This window comes from Scleropages formosus, chromosome 7, assembly GCF_900964775.1.
Source record: "Scleropages formosus chromosome 7, fSclFor1.1, whole genome shotgun sequence".
Taxonomy (NCBI): Eukaryota; Metazoa; Chordata; class Actinopteri; order Osteoglossiformes; family Osteoglossidae; genus Scleropages; species Scleropages formosus.
In genome coordinates, this window is record NC_041812.1 from 19,982,537 (window position 1) to 20,008,621 (window position 26,085).

Consider the following 26,085-nt stretch of genomic DNA (forward strand, 5'->3'; position numbering starts at 1 on the left):
CCCAGTGTCCAGTAGTGAGGGTGACAGAGAACTTTAAGATGCTTGTGTGATGGAGTCGCATTAACAGAAGGATATTTTACACCCCATCAACAGGACTGAGACATCTGCACTGAAGAATATGGGGGCAATTACAGCACCAAGCTGAAGAACAAGGTAATGTTGGGTTGGAAATGAGGAGATCCAACTAAACACATGGTGTGGCTGAAGAAAGTGCAGTGGGTGGAGCAATTTTACACAGACTAAAACATGGTAAACAAGAGCACGAAAAGCAGCCTGCAGCCTTACCCCTTCGGCAGGGGTGAATTTCACCTGCACATTGACCCTTTCTCCAGGCAGCAGCACCCCAGAGGGAGGTAGAATTTCGAACACAATAGGAACGGGCTTTCGCTCCTGCCACATTCTCCGTCGGATATGGAGGGGCACATGCTTGTCAATCTGCACAAGATGACAAAAGGGTAACTCGGGTGAGCTCATACTAAGGCTTTGTAAAGGGCACCTGTGCAGATTTCTGTCCATGAAAAAATAACAGAAGCAATAACAGTATGATGCATTCATTAATCTGATACAAAACTAATTGTAGGAGTAAACTCATGAACTGCCCTATTCAGCTGAAGTTTAGTTCAACACATTGCAACAAAGCAGTCAGCTAATGCACAAATATGGCCCCCATCTTAGCATAACCGCAAATCTTGAAGTTCAAAGTGGGTTTTGATATTGTGCATTAATATAAACATTTTTCCCTTTAGTATTTAACTGTAAGAGGCAGTGTTTTGACCCTTACCTTCTTCTTAGCCTGCTGCTCTTCAGAAATGGTCCACTCGCTGGGCACTGACTCCGGGTTCAACAGCTGGACAGTGACCACCTTACACAAGCCACACTGGATGGTGCCAAACTGCAGAGTATCTGTGGAGACGCTGAGCGAGGGCATGGTAACTGTTGCACGCAGACGCACCTGCACCACTGGCCCACCCACGATCTGTCAGTAAAAAAATACAGAAAAGGGGCCTTTGGCTGGTGCACTTCTGCAAGTGGTTTTTGCCTGGTGACTTTCTTGCAATTACATTAAGCGTAAGAACAATTTCTGATCTTTAAGCCACAAAAAACCTTCAAGGTTGTCTGTCCTGAGACATTACCCTACCCGGATGGGAAAGAGACTGACAGCTTCCCCAAGGTCCAGACTGGCCCCACGGGGGTCAAACTTCACTTCGAATGTCTCTGTCTCACCGCTTGGCAAGTTTTTCACTTTGTCCAACTCTGTGCTGAACCCTTCAGAGTAAATTGGAAAGAAAAGATGAGTGTGAGAGGAGCATTCTATGAAAACAAACTGAAATGAATTAGATTTTTTTTTTTAATTTAAGTGTCACATGAGTAAGGGGACATAAATATCATTAACATTAGTGCTTATTTTCTCTGTTTGCTGTTACATTCCAGCCCTAGCGAGTCAGATACTCTGACTACGTGGGGGAGGGTCAACAGATAGCAATGAAGGACCCAATTTAGCCAGCAGATGCAGATGAATTCACCTGAGCAAGCAAGGTGGCGTTGGTCAGCCCAGAAGGACACGGGCAATGGCCCTGTGTTAGTGACTTTCACAGTGTGGGTCTGCACACTGTTGCGGATCACATAGCCAAAGTCCAGCATGTACTCAGGCAGCACGAGTCTAAGCAGGGGACGTTAGACAAGCATAGTCAGGCAACACAAACATGAACACAGGACACCAAAACCAAAGCTATGCTCAGCTGCATCAATTATTGATTAAAGCGAGTTACAGTAACTACTAAACATTACTGTAGGGCTAATCAGAACAATTGTATTGGTTTATTTTGGGTACTATAACTGTGGCATTTGCCTTTCCTTGAACAATCAACCAAGGACACCTTGATAAATCTATTATTCAAAACCAACACCGTGTGTTTCCATACTAGAAGTTCTTAGCGGAGCAGAATTTCTGGCTTTACCTGCTGATTTTCCTACAGTGCCCGTTGACCTTAGGTGTAGATGTATCCCCGCAGGCCGCAGGGCTGGCCAGTGGGCCCTCTGTGACTTTCTTCACCAGCAGCCTCTCCATCTCCATCTGCAGCAGGGTGTCATACTACCACAAAGGAAGGGGACAGAAGGAAAGGAGACACACCACAAGATATCACACTTCCTCTGTATGTATTTGTAGTAATTGTAATCTGACTCAAAATGACTCAGTGAGTCTCGGGAGTCTCACTACAAATACATGTCCAGCTTAATCATATGAGAGACAAAACATCAAGATCTGGGAGGAATCAAAATGACATAGAGGCAACCAACGGTAGTATTCCAGAATCAGGAGATCACTGTAATTGTCCACATGGTGGATCTAATGGTGAAAAAGATTCTCAGAAGACAGATAAGGGCACTCACTGTTGGGATATAGTTATCCGCGGAGAGATCTCCACCCCTCATCACTGGCCTTGTCTCCTTTTCCAGCAGCTCTCTTGCCTCTTGTAGGACTGAGGTGTACTTCTCCTCATCTGGTAGGAAGACAGAAAGACTGTTCCTAAAAGTAGTACACTGATTTTTAACTACCTAAGTTACTTTTTTAAGAATGATTGCACACGTCCTGGTTTAACGGACTTAGCACGGGCCTAGTAATGACATATTTCAATGTTTGGACCATTCAGGCTGAATGATGTTACCTCTCACTAAAGCCATAAGAAGGTCTAGCTTGTTGGGTTCAGTCTTACCGAGGCATCTGGGCAGGTCAAGGCAGATTCTTGGAAAAATACCCTCTCCTGTCAGGGTGATGCTCTCTGGCTCATAGTATGACACCTGAAGCTCAAAGCTTTTGTGGAAGACCTCAGGAACCCCTGGCAGGTAATACACTGCTAGTTTTTGTTCTTTGTTTGCCTCTATGTGGCCCTTTATAAAACAAAGAACAAGTGAAGAGAAGGCAGTGAGACACATAAAGTAACCCAAAGGAAAAAAGAACAAACCACAAAGGAGCAAAGTCCTCCTCATTTCAGTCAATACACTGGGTGTGTGTGAGCAATACGAGGCTTTGAGGACACTGTCTTTCCCTCAGCAAGATGGCTCACCGAGTTTGGGACAACAAGGGGCAGGCCAGGTGGGAGGCTGGTGGGGGACAGGCCTTCCAGTGTCTGCACACCGAAGTCAAAACCAACCTTCCCTGTGTTTCTCAGGATGAGCTCAGTTTCAGCCACGTGGTCAAACAGCTGGGGGTTGAAGACAGACAGAGAGAGTCTGGTCAGAGCCTGGAATGCAACACACAATAAAAGTATTTAATGTGATAATTCAATTAGCACAAAGCAATATTTAAAACTCTTTAAATCCACAACTCCATCAATCATTTTCTATTGCAGCTTCCATCCACAACGTCCGGCAGAACAATACGAAAGCCAGAGCAACTTAGTACCTGTGTGAAAAAAGACACAGAGAAATAAGAAAATACAGTAATTATGGATGAATGTGTATCAAGGGTAATGATTTCACAGCATGCTGAGCCACAGTACCTGCACCCCCAAGTCAATTTCCATCCTATCTAGGGTATATGTGACCTGTGAGGCCTCCCCCTTCAGGGCAATCTCATAAGTTGGTCCTTCTTCCACCTCACACAGGGCGAGAACCTGACCACTGATGTTGGCATGGCCATAGAAAGTGAAGCACACATGCTGGCTTTCGCCCGGCTGCAGCTCCCCAGACATCGGCAGGATATCAAACACCTGCACCAGGGGAGAGGTTGATATGATATAGAGACAAAACATGAAAGCAGGAAAGAAAAGGCAGCCAAAGAGTGGGGCAAAAAGGAGAAGGAAAAATTCTTGACAAAAACATTTGTGATTCTATTTCCACAATCAAATTTAATGGAGCACATTATAGGAAACATCCGTAAGCAGATGGTAACTAGGCAACGTCAAAAGATAGAAAGTAATCAAGAATGAAAAATGAGAGCAATAAGGAAATTTAGACCTCAGCCAGTGCAGTTAGTGAATATTGAGCAGAACTCTGGATGACAGGCTCTGTAGTCATGTCTGAGAGCTCATATGGTGCTGTACCTCCTCCACACCTAAACTGGAGCACTCCTGGTGTGTTTGACTCAAATTTTTTTGGTCCTGCTTTGAGGAAGGTCTCTTTAGATCTCCTTGGTAAGATGAGGTCTGGATTTGGACTTGTTTTTTAGGAATTCCGTGGTTTTCGCTATAATATCCAGTTCCATTGTCCTGACTGCTGGGAGCTGTCAGGTCAGACTCCAGCTGTGTGGCAGGGTAGTGTTCATCCAGATGTTGCACTTCACGCTCAAACGGCATCTGGATATGAGAACAAAAATGTCAGCAGATAGTATTCATACACACCTTCCCTAACTCCATCATAACTAGACACCAATGAGCTTAAAACTCTAGAGATACCCTTGAGTCTAACCATTAAGGCTCAGCTGCTTCTGTACAGTTATAACATTTTAATATTGTTTTTAACAAGGTAATTGACAAGTCTCTGCCCCCTTACTTTCTCAACAACATCTGGGCTCCTGCAGACTGACTGTTCCTTCAAGAAACCATCCCCATCCTTAGTATCTTTCTTCTCTTCCAAGAAGAGCTCAGGAACCTCCCTGGTATGTGAAGGAGAAAGAACATTTACACTTACATTTTATATGACTTACCATGTTAAGATAATTGCACTATTCCAAAGGCAGCATCTCTAACCACTATGCTATCAGCTGCCCCATAACACAGCTTCTATGCATCACTTTGTTCTGTTTTCCATAAAAAATTGTCACAAGACAACTATAAATCAGGTGAAGCAGGAGAAACTTAGACCAAGCAACCAGACAAATAAAAACAGATAAATGGTCTGAACAGTTTCATAAATGTTCAGAATTTCAAACTACTACTAAATAAGTTGACAAAGCAATCACTGCATATATTCTGCTATAACTACAGACATTAGCAGTGATTTATTCCTTCATTTAGCTGACATTAGTTGCCATAGTGACTTATAATGTAAACCTGCTTATAGTTATTAATGAAGTTGCGTAATTCTTATTGTATCAGTACCTTAGTACGGGAACAAAGCAGGATTAGAACTTGGGTCCAAGTACAGGATAGTGGCGTTAACCACTATGCCACCTGCTGTCCAACAGGTATAGTGAACTACCACTAAAATCAGTATGTACAATCAATTAGCATTACAGTCATTGTGGGTAATCAGTTACAAACAGTTTTCCATCATCCAGCATTTTGTTCTGCCTGTATTATCAGTGCTCTGGAGTCTGGGCAGAAGGTGTGAGTGTTCTGCAGATGAGCAGCAGGGGGCAGGCTTGCATTGGGATTTACAGCTAGGGCAGGCTCCAGAGAAAGGAGCTTTAAACCCAGCCCCCACTCACATGTGAGGTGATTATCTATCATGGATAATTAATTCATGCTACCAACTTCCCACCAGACTTTGTTGAAAATGAAGCACATTGCTCCCAAAAAGGTGATTTAAATTCAAATCCCATTTCCGAATAAGCAGACAGCCAGTCTCTCTCTACACAGTACACTGCTCATCGGTGTGTGTGTGTGTGTGTGTGTGTGGTTTATCACTCTAATCCCCTGTCACACAGACAACCCTAAGGAAAAAAGAAATTCAATTACATTAAACTGACAGGTCGGAAAAAGGATGGGATTGGTGTGGATGTGATATACAGCAGGAAACACAGTACAGTCCTCTAACCAAAGAAAACATAAAAAATAAAAATTGCACCATGGGACTATTAGAATTTTCCCTTGCTGTAAATGGAAAGATTAATAGTTTATTTTAGATGTGTTTAGTGCCTAGTTCTGGTGCCTTCATAAGACTGTAAAGTAGCAGGAAAACATTTATGTTACATTTATTCATTTAGCAGACACTTTTCTCCTCCATAGTGATGTACATGTCAGAGAAGAACACAAAGAGTGCATTACATCAGCAGAACATATCCTCAGGTTCAGTTCTTCAGGCAGGTGTGCATCCACATGATGGGTACAGACCTGTGAGGCTCCTTCTTGCCGTCTGCATTTCTCATCTCAGGCCTGTCCACCTTGGAGTCTGCCGGTGTCTGTTTCACTGAGGTATCTGCCTCCTGAGGGAAACTGGGTAGAATTTACCAACAGGGCATCAGTCCCTCAAACACAGTAAACGGTTTTGATCTTTTCAAATCAATTGACCAATTGGCAGAGCTATTGGTGTCCTGAGCCAAAAGAAACTCCTTTACCAAGAGGCAAGAACCTAAAAAGATGAATACCAGTGTTCGGTAGTTCAGCTGTAGTACCATCTGGGATGAGTTCTTTAGTCTAAACAGATCCTAGCGTACACTGAACAAAACCAAATATGACAAAAACTAAAAGATAGTAAGTCTAACATCTTAAAGGTCTAGGCTGAAAGACAGTCTATTTAGTGGAGCAAAACTAATGTCAAGAAATATCGGAGAAAACCTGAACCGAACCGATAAGGGTCAGGTGTGGTGATATTAATTAAATGGACTGTTTGAGGACAGGAGGTCGTCCCACTGAGGAGTTCAGAACTGGTGTGGATGCAGTTTCTGCCCAAAACTTCTGCTTTATGATCTCCTGTGGTTCTTGAACTGTTTTAAGTTTTAGTAAAAATTCTCATCATCAGTCCACTCCATACTCCTTCATGCCTGGTCACTGTCTAGACATGTCTAGAGCACGGCTGGCACACAAACCTGCTCGGGTACCAGCAACCAAAGGGAGGCACTAGCTCCCCGACACGGCTCCTCTGAGATGCGTTCTCCCTGTGGACAGTGATGGGGAAAACACATAAGACAGCAGAGTTCTCTTTCTCTCTCTCTTCCTACAGTCGTTGAAGCCTGTGAAGCTCCATTAAAGGAGCAAAACACAGAAGACTGGGAACCCAATACGGAGGCCTGGGATTGGGAAGAGGTTAAAACACAAAGTCGTTCACACATCCTTCATCATTACCGTGTTCATACAGAGAAGGGATGGAACACAAGCCTCCCCAGTCTTCTTTAAGAAAGAGCTACGTGGTCAGCACTTACTTGTTGTCAGTGCGCAGTCTGGCGTTACATAAACTGAGCAAATGAGCAGATTGACAGTGTGAATTCCTAATTGGGTAGCAGTCCTTCCTGCAGGAATACCTGCTTCTTTTACACCATCTGTTCAGTGCTGGAGCCACTTGAGTAAAAATGGTACCAACCAAACTGTACAGAAATACTATAAATCCTTTCCAGGACACAGAGAGTGGGGCTCTAGACTGAACTTTTCACTCCACACTACTGCTACTGGACTGTTACTTTAATGGGAAAAATTGCAGTTAGAATTTAAAAGTAGGAAAGCAAATATTTAAACAATTATGGGAATGTGGGTGTCTTATCAGAACAGTATGAATTCAGTCATTCATCATTTCATACAGAAGTACTCTGTCACAGACAGTGAATGTCCTGGTTACAGTGTAAATGTGTTAATGGTAAAAGTCAGAAAGGCAAATGTGGAGTAACATTTACTGGAAATTAAGTTTCGTTAGATGTGTGAGACTCTGAACCATTTGCTTGGAGGGGGCTGGAAAACGTGCCCTTCAGTCTGGAACTGTCTGTGAATTAGTCAGTGTGTTTTCCCTTTAATGGTCACTCAAGTGTGCCAATTTGACCAGTCAAGGTTGACCTGCGGGTTCCAGCACTTTATTAAAGTCCAACGCTAGAGCTGATGCCTGGTGATAAACTTCTATCTCTCAGCATGTGACCATCTGTTTTTTTCTAACTGATGGGGATAAAACCAGCCATTGAAACTCATCAGGGCTACAGTGCAGACACTTCTGGGGAACACAATAAAAACCAGAGGGCAGGGTGATGTGCATTAAAACAGTTTCTACCATGAACAGACAGTGTAAAAGCTGTGAGGGAAAGGGGAACGATGAAATCTCATGCAAATCAAGGACTCCTGTGGTCAGGTATGGTGGTACAAATCTGGGACTGAATGGACTGGTTTTGCACACAAAGGGAGAAAGAGGGAAATATGGACAGGGAGAGAGAAGAGACCAGGGGAGGCATGAAAACCTGCTAAAGAAAGGATGAGAAATCCAAGAGGGTGTGTGACAGCACAGATGTTCTGCTGTCCGCAACTATTTATTTCTAAGCTGTTTGTTTGTTATTTCAGCAGGTTGCTTTGTTTGCTGTATGACAGAGATATCTTTCTGGTTTAGTCAATTAGGTCTCAGTTTCAGTCAACACATGTCCTCGTCTCATCTCTCTGGAACTGGGTAACATCCACAGGGTGCTTCAATAAGCTCCTATAATCACAGGGTGTAATACAGTGTTTCTGCAGTTCAAAGTGAAACCTGCATTTCCAGTGGATTAATCATGATGTTTCCTTGTAAATTTATTTCTTTTTTCGTTCAGTCATATGTTCATTTGCATAGCTTCTCATTGACTCATGTATTCATCATGTACTAAACCAGTAATTTTTGCTTAGAATCTAATTTTTAGAAGTCACTTAAGGTTCAGATAAGGGTTAGAGGTTTGGGTTAGGGGAAGGGTTGGGGTAGGGTGTTGGTCCATTCCTGTGGCTCCAGAAACGTGTCTCACTGAATCATCTAAGAGGTCAAATTGCAGAGGACGCTTTTACCTGATGTGGTACCAGACCTGCTCCACTAGGAAGGCCCAGTGGTACGTTACAGCCAGCCGGCTGCAGTTGGTCATGGTTAGCTGCTTCTGGCTCTCGGTGTGGTTGAAAATGCAGCCAAAGTCTAGGCTGCTGCTGGAGAATCGCAGGTTGGGGAAGCGCACCTCTCCCCGCAGAATGATGCTGTCCCGCTGTGGGTGGTCTTGGTAGTGGACCTCGAGCTTCTCTTCAACCACGTGGGTAACGTGGTCCTGCCAGTGCAATGAGTTGAAGCACACCCAAAGTTTCACATCCTGCCCCACCCCCAGTGTCTGGATCTGCCAGAAAAAAAAGAAATTGTAGGTACTTACGCAAAGTGAAACTATTACAAAAATTTAACTACTGTTGTTCACAGAACCTAAAATAAAGACAAATAATATGCATTTGCACTACATTTACATTTACTCATTTAGTCGATGCTCTTTTCCAAAGCGACGTACATCTCATGGAAAAATACAATGAGTGCATTACATCAACATCAATATGTAAGTTCACACAGTCTTCAACTGGAAAAGTTATAAAAGGCATTTTAAGGACACTGACAATATCAATACAGGCAACAAAAATAATTTCACTATTTCCTGTCTTGCTCTAACCGTTCAGAATAGTAAAAATGACCCTGACGTTGTCTTGCAGGGGGGATGCACCTTTGAAGTGACGAACAAGGGGTCCTCTGGATGGTCGCACAGGCCAAAGGGCTTGACCAGAGCCAGCTCCATGGACAGGGGTAGAGAGGACACATTTGTCAGGATGAGTGGTTGGTACAGGGGGACCAGAGAAACACCCAAGGTCTGGACAGAGCAGCATAAAAAGAGTTTCAAACACACAGGAACATACACACTGGCACACAAACATGTAGTTGCAGCCTCACAGAGCTTCCTGTTTGTGTAGAAGTTCCACCGGAACCTGGAAAGCCAAGAAGATCACATGTGACGGCACTGGAGACGGGAGGACAAGTTGCCAGTGGAACAAGGCAATCCTGGATCATGCTACAACAGCCAGAAGGCAAAGCCCAGAGCCCAGATGTTGAGATGCTGGATTGCCCTCACTTTACACCAACAGTGTGACGACAACTAAAAGCTGGAGAAGAAACACCACACAACATGTTACAGTTCCTGGAGAGAACTTCCTGTCTCATCTCTGCTTGTCTTTGTCTTTCACTCTCTTTTCTTTTTTCAGCCTACAGAAAGAGACCCTTAACAGCTCCATTTGCTTCATCCCAAACAAAATTCACTTCTCAGGATGTCCAGAGATCCAAAAGCACGGCTGTCAGCACAGAGATAAATGGAACAGACTCACACAAAAGAATGTAATAAAGACAAATTAGCATCTTTAGTTCTGAAAAGCTGATTGGCAGGGGAACCATAAGGCAGCTATTGAGAGATATGAAAAATTCACAAACAAATGTGCAGCATCAACTGTTACATATTGAAAAATAAATTACTGAGAGGTCTGTCTGTTTAAAGGTAAATAAAAAAGGAGGAGAGAAAATGTTGGAACAGCCATTCTGCTGTAAATGTACTATTCATACAGTATTTTCTTCACAATCATACTGAAGTGAATGAACGGTGTGAAGAGCAAACCCAAGACAGCAGAGAGCTGCACAGTAGAAACGACATCAGAATGTGAAACACAGCAATGTGGATGTTGAAGAGTCACACGAGAGATCTTCATTCCTGCTATCCATTTAGCTGTTTGGAACCAAGCACTGTTTAGTGTGTTTGAAGATTCCCTGTTCTGTTCACCACCAGTGGAACACTGCATCATCTCTTCCTAGAAACATCTCACTTCCTTACAGGGAATCTGACCATCGCCTTAGCTGCGCCCCATAGGCGACAAAAAAAGCAGAACTGCTACAGAGAGCCAGGATACATTTTTTCATGGGCGCAACATCTCCATCCGGGCAAGAAACATTTACATAAAAATTTCATCAGAAAGGCATCGCTTGAAATTGTAGTGATGAAAATACTATGCAACACACCCGGGTAGAATCACTTGATGGGCCAAGTGTTAAAAAGGGGTTGAACGGCAAAGCTCCAGGAGTTGGAGGAAATGAAGGTGCTGATGTTCCATACATACCTTTTCTGCACAGAAGCTGAGCTCCTGGGAGGAAAATTTTAGGACTGGGGACACAAACTTGCATGTGACATCCACTGTCATGATACGCTCTTTTCCTCCTTTCTGGCCCAAGATTGCCTGACACAGCAGTCGCTCCTGAACAACCTGACAGAACACACATGCAAACAAGAGGACAAATAAGAGTACTAATGGTGTACCTGTCATTCTCCAGAAAGCCAAACAGCATATTCAAAATATGGAGCTCCCAGCTATGTCAAAACAATTTCCTCAAATGGTAATTTTAATTTATTGCTAAAATAATTTGTGGCTGTACATCAATACTAGAACGGAACAATAAAGAGCATCTGCTGAAACACAATAGCTTCAGTCAAATAAACTTTAGGTCAATTGCTGTTGTGAAGTGGGGCAGGTTAAGTACAGCTACGGTCTTGCTCCTTCTTACATCATATAATTGGAGCTAATTAGCAAGATGAGAACTCTAGTACTCTGCTTATGTGTTTTTTTTTTTTTTATTGAACAGCAGAAACCATTGTAACAACGACTGTTCTTCCTCTTATACTATCACCTTCAGTGCAATGATACACTACTCCCGACTGAACATACTCATGCTCCTCAGATCTAAACCTTCCTGAGTGGTCAGAAGGTCCATGCTCACCTTAGGGGTGTCAGAGGAGCCCACTAGTACCATGTCCACAGTCTGACCTGGTGCAAGCTCAGTGTGCTGTGGCTCCAGGATGAAGACAGGTCCATCTGACTCTAGGAGGCCCAAAGGGCCACCTTGTTTGCCATTCCTGGAACTGTTGGAGTGGGATGGTTGGAGAGCCCGGCGGCGGAAAGGAGGGAAACCTTCGGTCATCCAGTAGAGCTGGTGGAAGCGTCGGCCCCGGTTGGTCAGCCTGAAGTGGTACTTACAGGGACCTGAGCTGTAGTGGGTTGCAAGGATAGCATGAATGGCAGTCATTTAAACTGACCATAACAACATCTCTTTTCTTGTACTTGTCCAAGAGATCAATTAAACTATTGCAGTTTGCAGAGCAAATCTTTGCAAAAAAGTGGTAAACCCTATTCTGAAAATAGAAAAATTTGAGTCTGTGTGTTTACAGAGCTGTATATGTACAAGAAGTAAATTAATGACTAAGGGAAAAAAGGTTGTGATATTCAGTTAATGACTAATAAAATGACCGGTCATTGTTTGCATGACATAAATGACCACACAAGCAGACATGCCCAAACCCACATAATACAAAAGATCAGGAAACCCTGATTTAGAGAGACTGCACTGAAAATTCCGTGTGGGGAAAAGTCTGATGTCACACAGACAGGCCTTACAGTTTACATTATCTTACAAGTAATGGTCTCCTTTATTAGCTTTCCCTGCTGCAGCAGCATGTAATATTTTATCAGATTTATACACCTCCACAACGAAGGTGACAGCAGAAGGAGTGTATGTATGACACCTTTATTGTTTACCAATATCGGGAACGGGAGGCCATATCGGCATATGTCAACAAATGAGGGATATATCTGTGCGTGGACCCACACAGGTCTATAAATCAACTCGCTGCTGAATGCGGTGCCCTCACCCATGCCTGGACTCAAACAGAACACTGCTGCTCCATTGTCAGTAAGAGATATACAGCCCCCTGCATCCACCGAAAACACAAAGGGGCTCTACCTAAAGTGCGTTCCTAGGTCAAGGTATGGTGCAAAGGGTCGGTCGCTGACGATGGTTGTGCCCTTTCCCCTGGCCGAGACAGGGATGCTGTGAGTGCGGCTGTGGCGGATGGCCAGGTGCAGCTTATCTTGGAAGTGGGTGGTATCATCCAGGTGAGCCACCAGCCTAAGTTGCAGCTCCCCGTTTGGGGGCACTTCACCCTCACAGGGCTCCACGCGGAACTGGGACCGGCTGCGCACCTGAAAAACCACAGTAGTTTAATCCTCACTCACTACAGCACTTTCAATGGTTTAGAGCTTCCGTTCCTCTTAATACCAATACATGACTTTAGGTCATCTGTCAAACTGCTCATTAAAAATAAATTATCTAAAGCTAAAAACTTTTATATTCTGAACATTCAGACCATTGTGAAACGACTGCATTTTATGTTTATTTTTTATAGGAGACAGAACTATGTTGCAATGTAGATGCATAATTAATATACTACAATAATGCAAACAAGCACATAATACAAATGAAAGGCAATGGGCCACAGCAGTTAGCAAGGGTGGTCATACAGCCCTATCAAGGAAGATTTTTTTTTTAAAAAAAAAAAATCTCAACAGCTTATAGAGCGGACTGAGAGGGACAACTAAAGCCTGAACCTAAATTGAAAGTTTGTTTAAGCGGTTAAATGAATGTCTCTCCAGTAAGGTTGTATCCCCTGCCATTCTGAGAAAATAAAATGGGAAAAAAAAAAAAAATCAAAGAACTTGGAGTGACCTCACACAGCAAAGATTTCCCTGGAAATATCCAATAAAGATGTACAGGAAAAAAAAACTGTAGCTGTAAATATAAATGACATTAATTCTGTTAACTGTGTGTTGTTTTTGTCTATTTTTCAATTACATTAAATATATTAAGTTATATACTATATATAACTATATAATATATTAACTGTAGTATATTTGTTGCAAAAATCAATGAAGACTGGGTTGAAAATGATGTGTGCTGAATTTTATGGAATTTAACTTGCATCCGGAGCTCTACAATTTCACTGGAAATTCATTAGTATGGTTCGGTAGTGTGTGACTTCTTTGTGTATGTATACTTTGCTATCTAACACTTTGTAGCTAATCAGGTTTCTTCAAAGATCCAAAATAACGATGACACAGATCTTGGGCTAGTGTCTACCTTCCCTTTCTCCTTCTAGTATCGATCACATATTTCCAACCTATTCCCTTGCAAAAGACAAAGAAACCTGGTATGCTGTGGCTAACATTTCTTTCATAAAACGCTGAACACACCATCCCCTGCACAACTTGTTACTGCCACAAATATCTTGTAAAAATCAAGAAAAGGTCAGGCAGCAAGGATGTTAAGAGATAATCATTACATAACACTTAATTACTACACATTTAGAGATGAAAACCCTATTTTGTCAATCAGACAAAGGTATTTCACCTTTTAGTGAAATAATATATATAATATTTCAGTGACTACATTTACAGTCCACAAAAACTTGATGCAGTGGTGCAATGCCCCAAGACTATGTGATCCAGCATTAAACAGGTTAATATGTGGTACTGCAGCCCAGCAGCTGGACCCCTGCCTAAGCACCATTATTCTCCAAGGGGAAGACCATACACGTAAACAGGAGGAATCTATAACATCATTATTATTCATAACAAGCCAGCTTAATTAAAAAATGTGATGACTCGTCTTCTTTTTGATATTGCTGTTGATTAAATGCACAGATCTGCCTACTCCAAGACATTTTTAGCTGCACTGTTTGCAGCACTGAGCTGTTTGAATTAGCATCGGATGTATCTGTCATAAAGCCCCCTATGCAGGTCATCAGAGCTGGGTGCCCTTCCTCTCTAGGCATTATCCTCAAAATCCCAGGGAATTTAGCAGCAGCCCAGAACTGATCAGCAGTGACTAATGACAGCACCATTATATATCCAAACTCGACTCTTGGCTGTTGGCTGAAATCAAATAATATACACAGAAAACACTAAGCACAATCTAATTAACTGTCATTTACATGTTCTCTGTAAGGTCCTGAAATTCAGTGATCGGCGGAGTTAATCATTTTTTAGACTGAATACGTCCAATTTTGATTTTATTTTACGTGAGCTGTTACATACTGAGCTTACTCTGCTATCTCTACACCTTGTAGAGAACAACTGATGTTTCAACTACAAAAAACATATCTGTCATCCAAAAACTGGTGGTCACTTAATATCTTTACCTGGAATCCTGTCACTAATCATTTCTCATATGAATTGAGCTCTTTCTTGGTGTTCAAAGCTGTAAAATATCCAATACCCCATTGTTCTTCTGCTTTAATACCAACCATAATGAAAACGTACAGGGTTCATCTGTTTCCTTTCAAATAATCATTCACAGCACAGCGAACCCCCTGAACAGATTACGAAAAAAAGTTTGCAATGCATGAGATTGTCTGTGCTACCATTGTGTGGCAGCTCATCTTCGCTTCACTTACCTGTGTATCTACCAGAGGACATCACATTATTATGCCTGTATACCAGTGAAATCGCTCATTACTGAGGGATAGTGAGAGGTCCAATGCAGATTTAACAAGTCTCAGCTCTACACAGACCAAACACACAAGTCTTGCAAACTATAGAGTTGATTCTAAAGTGGATAAAACTTGGGCAAATGATAAACAATGCGATCTGCAAGTTCATTTTTGGTTATTGTTTATATGTTTTCAGGGCAGCACAGTGGGTAACATGGGAGCCACACAGTGCCTTGGCTGAAAAGGATATGTGTTTGGATTGTGTGGCGTTTGTATGTTCTCCCCGTGTTCGCAAGGGCTGCCTCCGGATGCTCTGGTTTCCTCCCCCAGTCCAAAGACAAGTTTCAGGTGAACTGTTGACTCTAAATTGCTCATAGTGTCCAAAGTGTACTCTACCTAGCATAATACTTTATGCTTCCAGGATGAGCCCCAGACCAACACAACCCTGCCTTAATGATTCAAGCAAAAAAATTCCAAAACTTTTCCAGAAACAATTTCCAAAAGACTAAAAATACTCCCCTATCAAAAGGGGTTGAAGAACTTCAGCATGGGTATGAATTTCTTATTGATAATGGGATCACAGCAAGGGTGATCGGAGTGGCCAGGGGAAAGAGGTGGCACTCATAGTGAAGCTACCACCATGGACTTTTACACTGCAGAGTCCTGTCTCTAGCTGCTCTGTCTCCCAGTATAATATCAAGGAAGATTTCACACTAACCTGCTATTAATTCTCACAATTTATATACACCTCATCATGCAAATGTCTGGGACTGTTAGGAGTGCCTGATATTGAAAAATTCATGGTGCCTGGTATAATAGCATCTTTATGAATTAGATTTGCTATCTCTGGACATTCAGGAAAAAATATTAACTATATATGAGCATTCACCCAAAATCAATTACTTTAAACCAATAAGAGCATGCATACATTGTCTTGAAAAAAATACCACAACTTCATCTAAAGTTTTTAGATTCTTAACAAAGCTGCATAATTCATAGACAAGAAATACATGCATAAACCAAGCTAAAAACTAGATTATGCATTATTTTAGTATTAGCTCAGAAAAATGCCAAACTTACCAAGTTTCAAAGAGATTATTTTCATTAGCAGATCTATTATACGCAGAAGACAAATACAACAGACATGAAGAATGCAAAGTAAGACTTATTCTGAAGCCAAGCCATTTCATCAGAACATAACATTTTGTAATATATTACAAAATAAATAGGAAAAAATTTACTAGTTTTTCAGAGTATCATATCTTACATCATCTATCATCATCTATCAAATATAGAAAGGCTGGATCTCATTGTGAGTCTTTTTCTAAAAGGAAACCTGGAGAAATGTTGGGCAGGCTGGCAGAGAAGAAGGGGTCCATCGAGTAGGAAATTTCACTTATGATGGAAAGACAAAATTTCAATAACCAGATCAGATGTGCACTGGATGTCTTCTCATTGACTGCTTTAAACTAAATTAGTTCTAGTAGGTTTAAAATGAAACAAAACACAAAGTCTGAAACAAGGTTTCACTGATAGACTATGAAAAATGAGTGCCACAAATACATGTTAAATAATGCGAAAACACAGAGCAATTTAATTTTTAGTGAATCAAAAACCTGAACATTACATTTTGGTTTGCGTATAGTGTTTAAAATATCTCTATGTTCTCGTTGTCCTGTTAAGTGGCGGTAAAGCAGTCATTATCTTGATCGACTGACGTCCTAAGCCTGCAACCTCAGAGGTGAGAATAAAATTAAATCACACATACACACATTTTCTGAACCGCTTGTCCCATACAGGGTCGCGGGGAACCGGAGCCTACCCGTCAACACAGGGCGTAAGGTCGGAGGGGGAGGGGACACACCCAGGACAGGATGCCAGTCCGTCGCAAGGCACCCCAAGCGGGACTCGAACCCCAGACCCACTGGAGAGCAGGACCCAGTCCAACCCATAAAATTAAATCATCACACCTTAAAAATGGAAGAACAATATGCTTTTGTTGTAATACTACATCTGTAACATCTGCACTACCAAATAATAGATAACTTTTGATTTTTGTAAACTTTTGTTCTTTTTGAAAGAGCTAACTGAAGCTGATGAGCCTTGTTTCTAATACCTTTACCAAGAATGTACACTATCAGGGTTAGAAAGGGCAAGACGGGAAAGAAAGAGTGCAATGTGGCTGAAAAGAGACACGCTTCCTTCGTCTCCCCCCCGCTGGGGCTCGAGCCCACACATGTACTGCAAGACATGGCTGTACGCACCATTTGTGCCAGGAACACGGCAGAGATGGGGGACTGGTTAAAGAGCTGCACTGTCTGACACACGTCCGTCAGCGCAGGTATGTTGCCAAAGTCCACCGTTGTGACAGCCACATGAACAACTGGACCCTCTCCAGTACACGACAGGATCACATCCTGTTGGGTTGAGGTTGGGGAGAGTGGCAGACAACAATGGGATGATGTTACAGTCACAGTAATAGATGGACTTCCTCATGTCTTTCACACTACCATAGTGCCAGCACGTCAGTGAAAGACACAGTTTTGGTAAAAACAAAATGCAGACATACCCTGCTATGCACCTCTGGGTATCAGCATTACAGTATAACGGCTCTTGAAAATGAGTACCCTTCTTTGTTAAACATTGTCCACACAAATAAACACTTTTTCACACACCAGTCACAAGCACACATGCAAACATAGAGTAATTATACTTTCAGCACACTGCTCCATACTAACCAGAGGCGGCTCTTCGCTGCCGAACACGGCCACACGAGCGGTCGCCTGCAGCCTACCCAGAGTCTTAGCTTGCAGTACCAATGGGATCTGCACCTCTTCGTGTGGCTGGAGGATTCCCCGTGGGCGGGAGCTGAAGTACACAACAGAAGGATGCTCTTCACACTCCTATAGAGAAGAACAAGAAACAAGTTGTTAAGAAATACCCAGAACCAACCTAAAGAGTGCTGTTTCACAACCCCCGAGAAGAACCTGATTCTTGTTCTAACCTGTGAGAGCAGGCCATAGCATGCAGGCAGGTCGCTGTCATTAATCAGCCTCACAGACTTTTCGTAGGGGTAACTAAGAAAGCACCGCTGGAGCTCCAGCAGAGGAGTGTCCAAACGCACCTTAGGTACCACACATCTGGATAGAGGCAGAAAGACAGAACACAAATAGACAGATGAAGAAAGCACATGGAGACACATTGGACAATGTGTTGTGACAATGCGGTGTATGAGAGTGAGTTCAAAAACCTCTACCTGGCATGGATGGGCAGAGCCAACACCTCCTGCCCCACCCCCTGTACATCTACCACCAAGGCAAAATTATACACTTGGATGTTGTTGGAGCACAGAGTAACCTGGGAAAAGGAAACACCAATGAAAACATAATGAATGCTGAATTAAACACCATTTAGGCACAAGTTGCAAATACCTTATGGTACTAGAAATAGGCAACACAAGACTACGGGATCTGGCCATACTTCTTGACTTCAGTTACTTCAACACAGTGTCTTTTGCCACAGCCAACCCAGATATGACCAAATGCAGAAGTTTTTTTTCTGCTATTTTTTTTGACCTTCAGAATGTAACTGTCACTGTTGGCCTCATCATCATTACAAGTGAGATACAAAGTAGAAGAACAACTCACATCCTGACAAAGTGGTGCCGCCTATCGATCCAAACCTGTTGTTTCCATTTTTGTATAGCCAGATCAACGCTGCACTGTGGACTCAATCAAAATGATAATTTGCTCATCAATCTGGATGACCCTCATGATAAATAATGAAGCAGCAGATTTTGCAGTGGTAAAAAGGCTAGAGTCACCGTGAGGTCTCCCTATTCCAGTGGCAGCTCGTTTTCCTTCAGCCTTCCCAAATATTGGCACCTCATACATATTCAATTTGTGTAAAAGGCCAAATGAAAGGGCAAGCAGCTGTGCTGTCACCAGTAGGTGATGAGAGCGGGGCGACTGCAGACAGCAGAGGTAGGGGGCTGGGAGCTGAAGGGTGCATGGGTGAAGAGAATCCCCATGACAAAACTCCAGACTGCACCGGTGATCCAGAACATTCATCAGGATGATGGGAAAAGACCAACTGTGACAGAGAGGCACAATAACAAGAGCCAGCAGCAGCAGCAGCAGCGCAGACAGAGGCACAAAAAGCGGCAGTCACCTGGCTCACATAAATACAGCACAAGCAGATATGAAGAGCCAGAGGCAGCAGGAGCCGATGAAAGTGGCTTTCCTCTCAGCGGTGGCATTCCAGCACTTTTTAACAAGTGCAAAAGTAAAACACCAAGCTCCTACAAGTTCAGATGATTTTTGTACCTCTGTCTCTTTGAAGCCATTTTAAATATGTCGTGAATGTAACAGAAGAATACAATAACTGCATGGCATTAGGTCATGTAATTGTGTATTATTTCATTTCACAATTCTGTTTCTTGCTGTAATATCCTTGAGCAAGGTACTTAACCTGAATTACTCAAATAAAAACCTACCCAGCTATATAAATGGGTAAATAATTGTCGTTTTTTTGGCATTGTAAGGCAGTTTTTAGAAAAGTGTCAGTTAAATGAATTGTGATGGTAATTACGATTATTTACATCAAACTGGATTTGCTCATTGTTTCAGATTATGCATCAGGCATTTCTACAAATCAGTCATTCCAACAAAGGTGACCCTTGCATTCCACATGTTTATTGATGCTGATGAACAGCCCTGTCCTAAAGAAAATATGTAGTTTCACGGTGAACACACTTTTTTAGACTTGCCTTTATGTGGCAACTATTGACAAACAATATGTGTGACCCAAAACAACCCCAGAATGCAGCGTCACCTGAATATCAATAACTCCTTGAGCACGTAGACTCCCGGAGCTGGGACTCAAGGTAAACTCTCTTGGCCGGATCCTCCTGCTGCTCTTGGGTCCCCAGTCTGTTCGGTTCAGATCCAAGACCTGGTCTTCAGCAGCAAGGCTCGGTGGGCCACTGCTATCGCCCAAGATACGAAGGTCAAAAGTCATGGGAACCAGGGAGGTGTTGTTAAGCGAACAGGTCAGTGTATGGGGGAAACCTAGGGAATAAGAGTGCAGGAAATGCTGGGAAGGTTCTAACTGTGATCAATTATCCCACAAAGCTGAACTTTCATAGCAAAATAAAGGAGTCCCTAGCAACTTTCACACATTTTTCCAGTGTGAAACTCAACAAAATAACTGTAAGGTAAAACACCAGGAAATCTGCATGTAGTATTACTATAAAGCACAAAATAATTGGTCAAGCCTCTCACCAAAAGACACGTCCCCAAAACTGAGCTCTGGCACATTGAATTGAAAGGTGGGTCCTATCACACACCCCCTGCAAGAAATCAGGCGAGTTTCACAGCACAAACGGTAAATTGAGGGAAATTATGGTCAAAATAAAAGAGTAAATTAAAAATACATGGGCCTGGTGTTGGTGAAAGAAAAAGTTATGGTTAACCTGAAGGTGAGTACGAGGGGCTGGGGGTTCCCCGTCACAGAGAAAAGGATCTCCTCAGTGAAGGTGCCCAAACTGGGGGAAGAGAATGAGACCACCATGGCATGGCAGGCCCCTGGGGGCAGCACCCCCTCACTGGGAGCGAAGGAGAAGCAGAGGCCTATGGTTGAACTGGGGGGCACCAGGCAAAAAGGGGCTTCAATATACCCCTTGTTGGACAGGAGCACCTGTGCATGGAGACAGCCAACGCAGGGGTTATGGGGATAGCTGAGAGTGAAATACATAACTAAACATTTCCATTTTTGATTAGTCAAATTAAAAAAGTAAACACTGCTGTCTTCACAACAACCATATACAGATATAACCCACTATATGGACTCTCGGTTTCCAGACTTTATGTATAAGGGCCCCGGAAGAGTTGTATCCATGTTTGGTATACGGACCACCTGCTCCAGCTATTACGCACTTTTCTACGATGATGTGGAAGACATGAGCCAATGAGGCGCAGACATTAAAAACAGTCTGACCAATGACATCAGTCATAAGCCAGTCCGGTGCAGACTTTTCAATAACATATAACTTATTCTTAATTTTGCATTGTTTTTCAAGTTGTTTTAATATAGTTTTGAAAAACATGTTTTCCTTTTATTTCTTGAATGTTTTTTTTGTTCGCGTACCTCGCTACATTTAAAAGGGCTCTCAAAACTCAAGTCGTTCAGACTTACTTTTCCCCTGATAACGTGCTCAGTAAACGTGTATGCGTTTATGTTTAATAATTTTTAATAACAATTTGAATAATAATGGAAAAGTCACAAATGCAGCTGGTCCTTCTGACTGTATAATTTAAAATAAATATTTAATTACACTTTTACTTACAGAAAATAAAATTTAAATTTAGAAAGGAAATTGAAAAGAGAACTGCCTCTTTGTGGAAAAATGTGTTACACTAGTGAAGCGTTTAACAATGGCTCACTGCCATAGTTCATCCATCCATCCATCCATCTTCCTCCGCTTTTATCCGGGGCCGGGTCGCGGGGGCAGCAGTCCGAGCAGAGTACTCCAGACCTCCCTCTCCCCGCACACCTCCTCCAGTTCCTCTGGGGGAACCCCAAGGCGTTCCCAGGCCAGCCGGGAGACATAGTCTCTCCAACGTGTCCTGGGTCTGCCCCGAGGCCTCCTCCCAGTGGGACAAGCCCGGAGCACCTCCCCAGGGAGGCGTCCAGGAGGCATCCGGAACAGATGCCCGAGCCACCTCAACTGGTTCCTCTCGATGCGGAGGAGCAGCGGCTCTACTCCGAGCTCCTCCCGGGTGACTGAGCTCCTCACCCTATCCCTAAGGGTGCGCCCAGCCACTCTGCGGAGGAAACTCATTTCTGCCGCTTGTATCCGCGATCTCATTCTTTCGGTCATGATCCAGAGTTCATGACCATAGGTGAGGGTAGGAACGTAGATCGACCGGTAAATTGAGAGCTTCGCCTTACGACTCAGCTCCCTCTTCACCACAACAGACCGGTACAATGACCGCATTACTGCAGACGCCGCACCGATCCGTCTGTCGACCTGCCGCTCCATTTTTCCCTCACTCGTGAACAAGACCCCAAGATACTTAAACTCCTCCACTTGAGGGAGCAACTCCCCCCTAACCCGGAGGGAGCAATCCACCTTTTTCCGACTGAGAACCATGGCCTCGGATTTGGAGGTGCTGATTCTCATCCCCGCCGCTTCGCACTCGGCTGCAAACCTCCCCAGTGCACGCTGCAAGTCTTGACTTGATGAAGCCAACAGGACCACATCGTCCGCAAAAAGCAGAGACGAGATCTCGCGGCCACCAAAGCAGACACCCTCCGTTCCCTGACTGCGCCTAGAAATTCTGTCCATAAAGATAATGAACAGAATCGGTGACAAAGGGCAGCCCTGGCGGAGTCCAACATGCACCGGGAACAGGTCTGACTTACTGCCGGCAATGCGAACCAAGCTCCTGCTCCGGTCATACAGGGAACGAACAGCCCGTAGCAACGAGCCCCGAACCCCATAATCCCGAAGCACCCCCCACAGGATGCCACGAGGGACACGGTCGAATGCCTTCTCCAGGTCCACAAAACACATATGGACTGGTTGGGCAAACTCCCACGAACCCTCCAACACCCTAGTGAGGGTATAGAGCTGGTCCAGTGTTCCACGGCCAGGGCGAAAACCGCATTGCTCCTCCTGAATCCGAGGTTCGACTATCGGTCGGATTCTCCTTTCCAGTACCCTGGCATAGACTTTCCCAGGGAGGCTAAGGAGTGTGATCCCCCTGTAGTTGGAACACAATCTCCGGTCCCCCTTCTTAAAAAGAGGGACCACCACCCCGGTCTGCCAGTCCAGAGGCACCGTTCCCGAACTCCACGCGATGCTGCAGAGGCGTGTCAGCCAAGACAGCCCCACAACATCCAGAGACTTGAGAAACTCGGGGCGGATCTCATCCACCCCCGGAGCCTTGCCACCGAGGAGTTTTTTGACTACCTCAGCAACTTCAGCCAGGGTAATGGACGAGTCCCCCTCCGAGTCCCCAGCCTCAGCTTCCTCTACGGAAGGCGTGTCGGAGGGATTGAGGAGATCCTCAAAGTACTCCTTCCACCGCCCGAGAACATCCTCAGCTGAGGTCAGCAGCGCACCACTTCCACTGTAAACAGTGTTCGTGGAACACCGCTTCCCCCCTCTGAGTCGCCGGACGGTTTACCAGAATCTCTTTGAGGCCGACCGAAAGTCTTCCTCCATGGCCTCACCGAACTCCTCCCAAGCCCGAGTTTTTGCCGCGGCGACTGCCAGAGCCGCGCACCGTTTGGCCCGTCGGTACCCGTCAGCTGCTTCAGGAGTCCCATGAGCCAGCCAGGCCCGATAGAACTCCTTCTTCAGCTTGACGGCATCCCTTACTTCCGGTGTCCACCACCGTGTTCGGGGATTGCCGCCGCGACAGGCACCGGAGACCTTATGGCCGCAGCTCCGAACAGCCGCACCGACAATGGAGGAGCGGAACATAGTCCATTCAGACTCAATGTCCCCCACCTCCCTCGGGACCTGGTTGAAGCTCTGTCGGAGGTGGGAGTTGAAGACCTCTCTGACAGGGGCCTCCGCCAAACGTTCCCAACAGACCCTCACTATGCGTTTGGGCCTGCCAGGTCTGTCCAGCTTTTTCCCCCGCCATCGAATCCAACTCACCACCAGGTGGTGATCAGTTGACAGCTCAGCCCCTCTCTTCACCCGAGTGTCCAAGACATATGGCCGAAGGTCAGAAGAAACGACTACAAAGTCGATCATCGACCTCCGACCTAGGGTGTCCTGGTGCCAAGTGCACTGGTGGACACCCTTATGCATGAACATGGTGTTCGTTATGGATAAACCGCGACTAGCACAGAAATCCAATAACAACTCACCGCTCGGGTTCAGATCAGGGAGGCCGTTCCTCCCAATCACGCCCCTCCAGGTATCACTGTCGCTGCCCACGTGGGCGTTAAAGTCCCCCAGTAGAACGACAGAGTCCCCAGTGGGAGCGCTTTCCAGCACGCCCCCCAGGGACTCTAAAAAGGCCGGGTACTCTACACTGCCGCTAGGCGCATAAGCACAAACGACAGTGAGAGACCGTTCCCTGACCCGAAGGCGTAGGGAGATGACCCTCTCATTCACCGGGGTAGACTCCAACACATGGCGGCTGAACTGGGGGGCTATTAATAAGCCCACACCAGCCCGCCGCCTCTCACCTTGGGCAACGCCAGAATAGTGGAGAGTCCACCCTCGATCGAGTAGAGTGGTTCCAGAACCCAAGCTGTGAGTGGAAGTGAGCCCGACTATATCTAGACGGTATCTCTCAACTTCCCGCACCAGCTCAGGCTCCTTCCCCGCCAGTGAGGTGACATTCCAAGTCCCAAAAACCAGAGTTGGCGCCCGAGGTTTGGGTCGGCCGGGCACTCGGCCCCGACCACCGCCCAAATCACAATGCACCGGCCCCTTACGGTTTCTCCGGCAGGTGGTGAGCCCACCGAAGAGCGGCTCCACGTCATGGCTTCGGGCTGAGCCCGGCCAGGCCCCGTGGGCATAGACCTGGCCACCAGGCGCTCGCATGCGAGCCCCCCCCCCCAGGCCTGGCTCCAGGGTGGGGCCCCGGTGACCCCATACCGGGCGGGGTAAACGGACGCCTTGATTTTTTTGTCATAAGGGGTTTTTGAACCGCGCTTTGTCTCGTCTGTCATCCAGGACCTGTCTGCCATGGGAGACCCTACCAGGGGCATGTAGCCCCAGACAACATAGCTCCTGGACTCATTCAGGCACTCAAACCCCTCCACCACGATAAGGTGGCGGTTCACGGAGGAGTTCATGTATTTACAAAATTAGTGGAACAGACCTTGAGCTCAAATTAGACGCTTTCATACTGATCATGTAAGTTCTGCTTCTGAAGTTACTGTCATGATTTAAACTATTAGTAATGCAGTGTTCCCCTACTGAAAAATCTGCTCAATGTTTGTTATTGGCTTGTTGTTAAGTGAAAGTCTGATGTGGATGCAGTAATTTATTATAAGCACATAGATCTGCTTAACTGAGCCTGACCACAGCACTGAGCTCAAAAGACCTGCAAATTTGATTTTTGCTGCAAGGTCTGCTCTGCTGCTGTTTTTATAGAACTGCAGAAGACATGGAAGAAGAAGCCTAGGTGAGTGTCACATGGGGAGGTTTTACAGCAATAAACACAAACCTCATAGCTGTGCTTGGAATTGATGAAGATATTGCCCATGTCCAGAAGGTCGAAATTGAACTGCAACTGGGGGCCGATGCCCTCCCCTTTAATTCGCAGAGGGAGGCGAGACTCCCGACCTGAGAAATCAGGCAAAGTCAGAGTTCAGAAGTTTGCACTATGCACTGCGGAAACGAAGGAATTGAAAGATCATTTAAAAGACATACATTCTCAAATTTGCATACACAAGTCATTTTGGGATTATGTTCAACTTTGTATACATGATCTGGTTTATTTCCAGTTCTGAGGATGAGGTGAAACAGCAGTGAAAGAGAAGTGGTCTGGCAGAGTAGAAGACAACCTGTGGAGGCTTAGCAAGAGAAAGAAGCTGTTCCATAGCAAAAGATGATTTTTTTATGACTGACCTTATCTGTCCTTGTGTTTCTTTATGCAAACATCAAATTGTTGATCTCATTCCATCACCTTTTTTTTCATTAATTAAAACAACAAGCTCAGAGAGAATACTAACTTCAGATCATATACCAATAACGTTCAACATGGAGTTTGGAGTGCAATCGCGAACATGTGAATGTGTATGACTGATGCATGAGAACTGCACAAAGATGGGAAATATGGGAAGAACCCTGAGTGGAAAGCCCAAGAGATTTCAGGAGAACAAAACAAGGAACTGACATGTGTCATGGACAACAAAAGGCAAGGATCTTTTCAGCTAGTGACTGATAACCCAACCAGAATTACCACCTTCTTGGCTGGGTCATACCACCAATGTCAGACCACCATTAATCCACAAAATGATCTTGAAAAGGGCTCCAATAACGACACAGCATAACTTATTAATGTGTAATGACAGGACCGGAGGGGAAAGTGAAGATGGCCAAGACTGGATTTGTACATTCATTGTCATACAGACACAGAAACCAGCTTATATTTCAATTAGGAAGCAACTAGGCCCTCTATGAATATTTTATA

General features: G+C 44.5%; 1 protein-coding gene across 1 annotated transcript in view; it reads right to left on the minus strand.

Annotated features, from left to right (window-relative positions):
- Positions 1 to 26,085, minus strand: part of LOC108926217 (hydrocephalus-inducing protein-like) — a 79,078-nt gene that overhangs the window by 30,350 nt on the left and 22,643 nt on the right. The window contains 26 exon segments of the mRNA XM_029253542.1: positions 286 to 435; positions 782 to 976; positions 1,139 to 1,266; positions 1,524 to 1,660; positions 1,959 to 2,092; positions 2,392 to 2,501; positions 2,667 to 2,889; positions 3,066 to 3,203; positions 3,501 to 3,710; positions 4,044 to 4,295; positions 4,492 to 4,594; positions 5,994 to 6,095; positions 6,689 to 6,757; positions 8,604 to 8,917; positions 9,287 to 9,430; positions 10,719 to 10,862; positions 11,374 to 11,641; positions 12,394 to 12,632; positions 17,182 to 17,334; positions 17,656 to 17,820; positions 17,922 to 18,057; positions 18,174 to 18,274; positions 19,751 to 19,986; positions 20,200 to 20,267; positions 20,391 to 20,614; positions 25,117 to 25,235. Of these exon segments, the coding sequence (XP_029109375.1) occupies positions 286 to 435; positions 782 to 976; positions 1,139 to 1,266; positions 1,524 to 1,660; positions 1,959 to 2,092; positions 2,392 to 2,501; positions 2,667 to 2,889; positions 3,066 to 3,203; positions 3,501 to 3,710; positions 4,044 to 4,295; positions 4,492 to 4,594; positions 5,994 to 6,095; positions 6,689 to 6,757; positions 8,604 to 8,917; positions 9,287 to 9,430; positions 10,719 to 10,862; positions 11,374 to 11,641; positions 12,394 to 12,632; positions 17,182 to 17,334; positions 17,656 to 17,820; positions 17,922 to 18,057; positions 18,174 to 18,274; positions 19,751 to 19,986; positions 20,200 to 20,267; positions 20,391 to 20,614; positions 25,117 to 25,235 (4,262 nt within the window).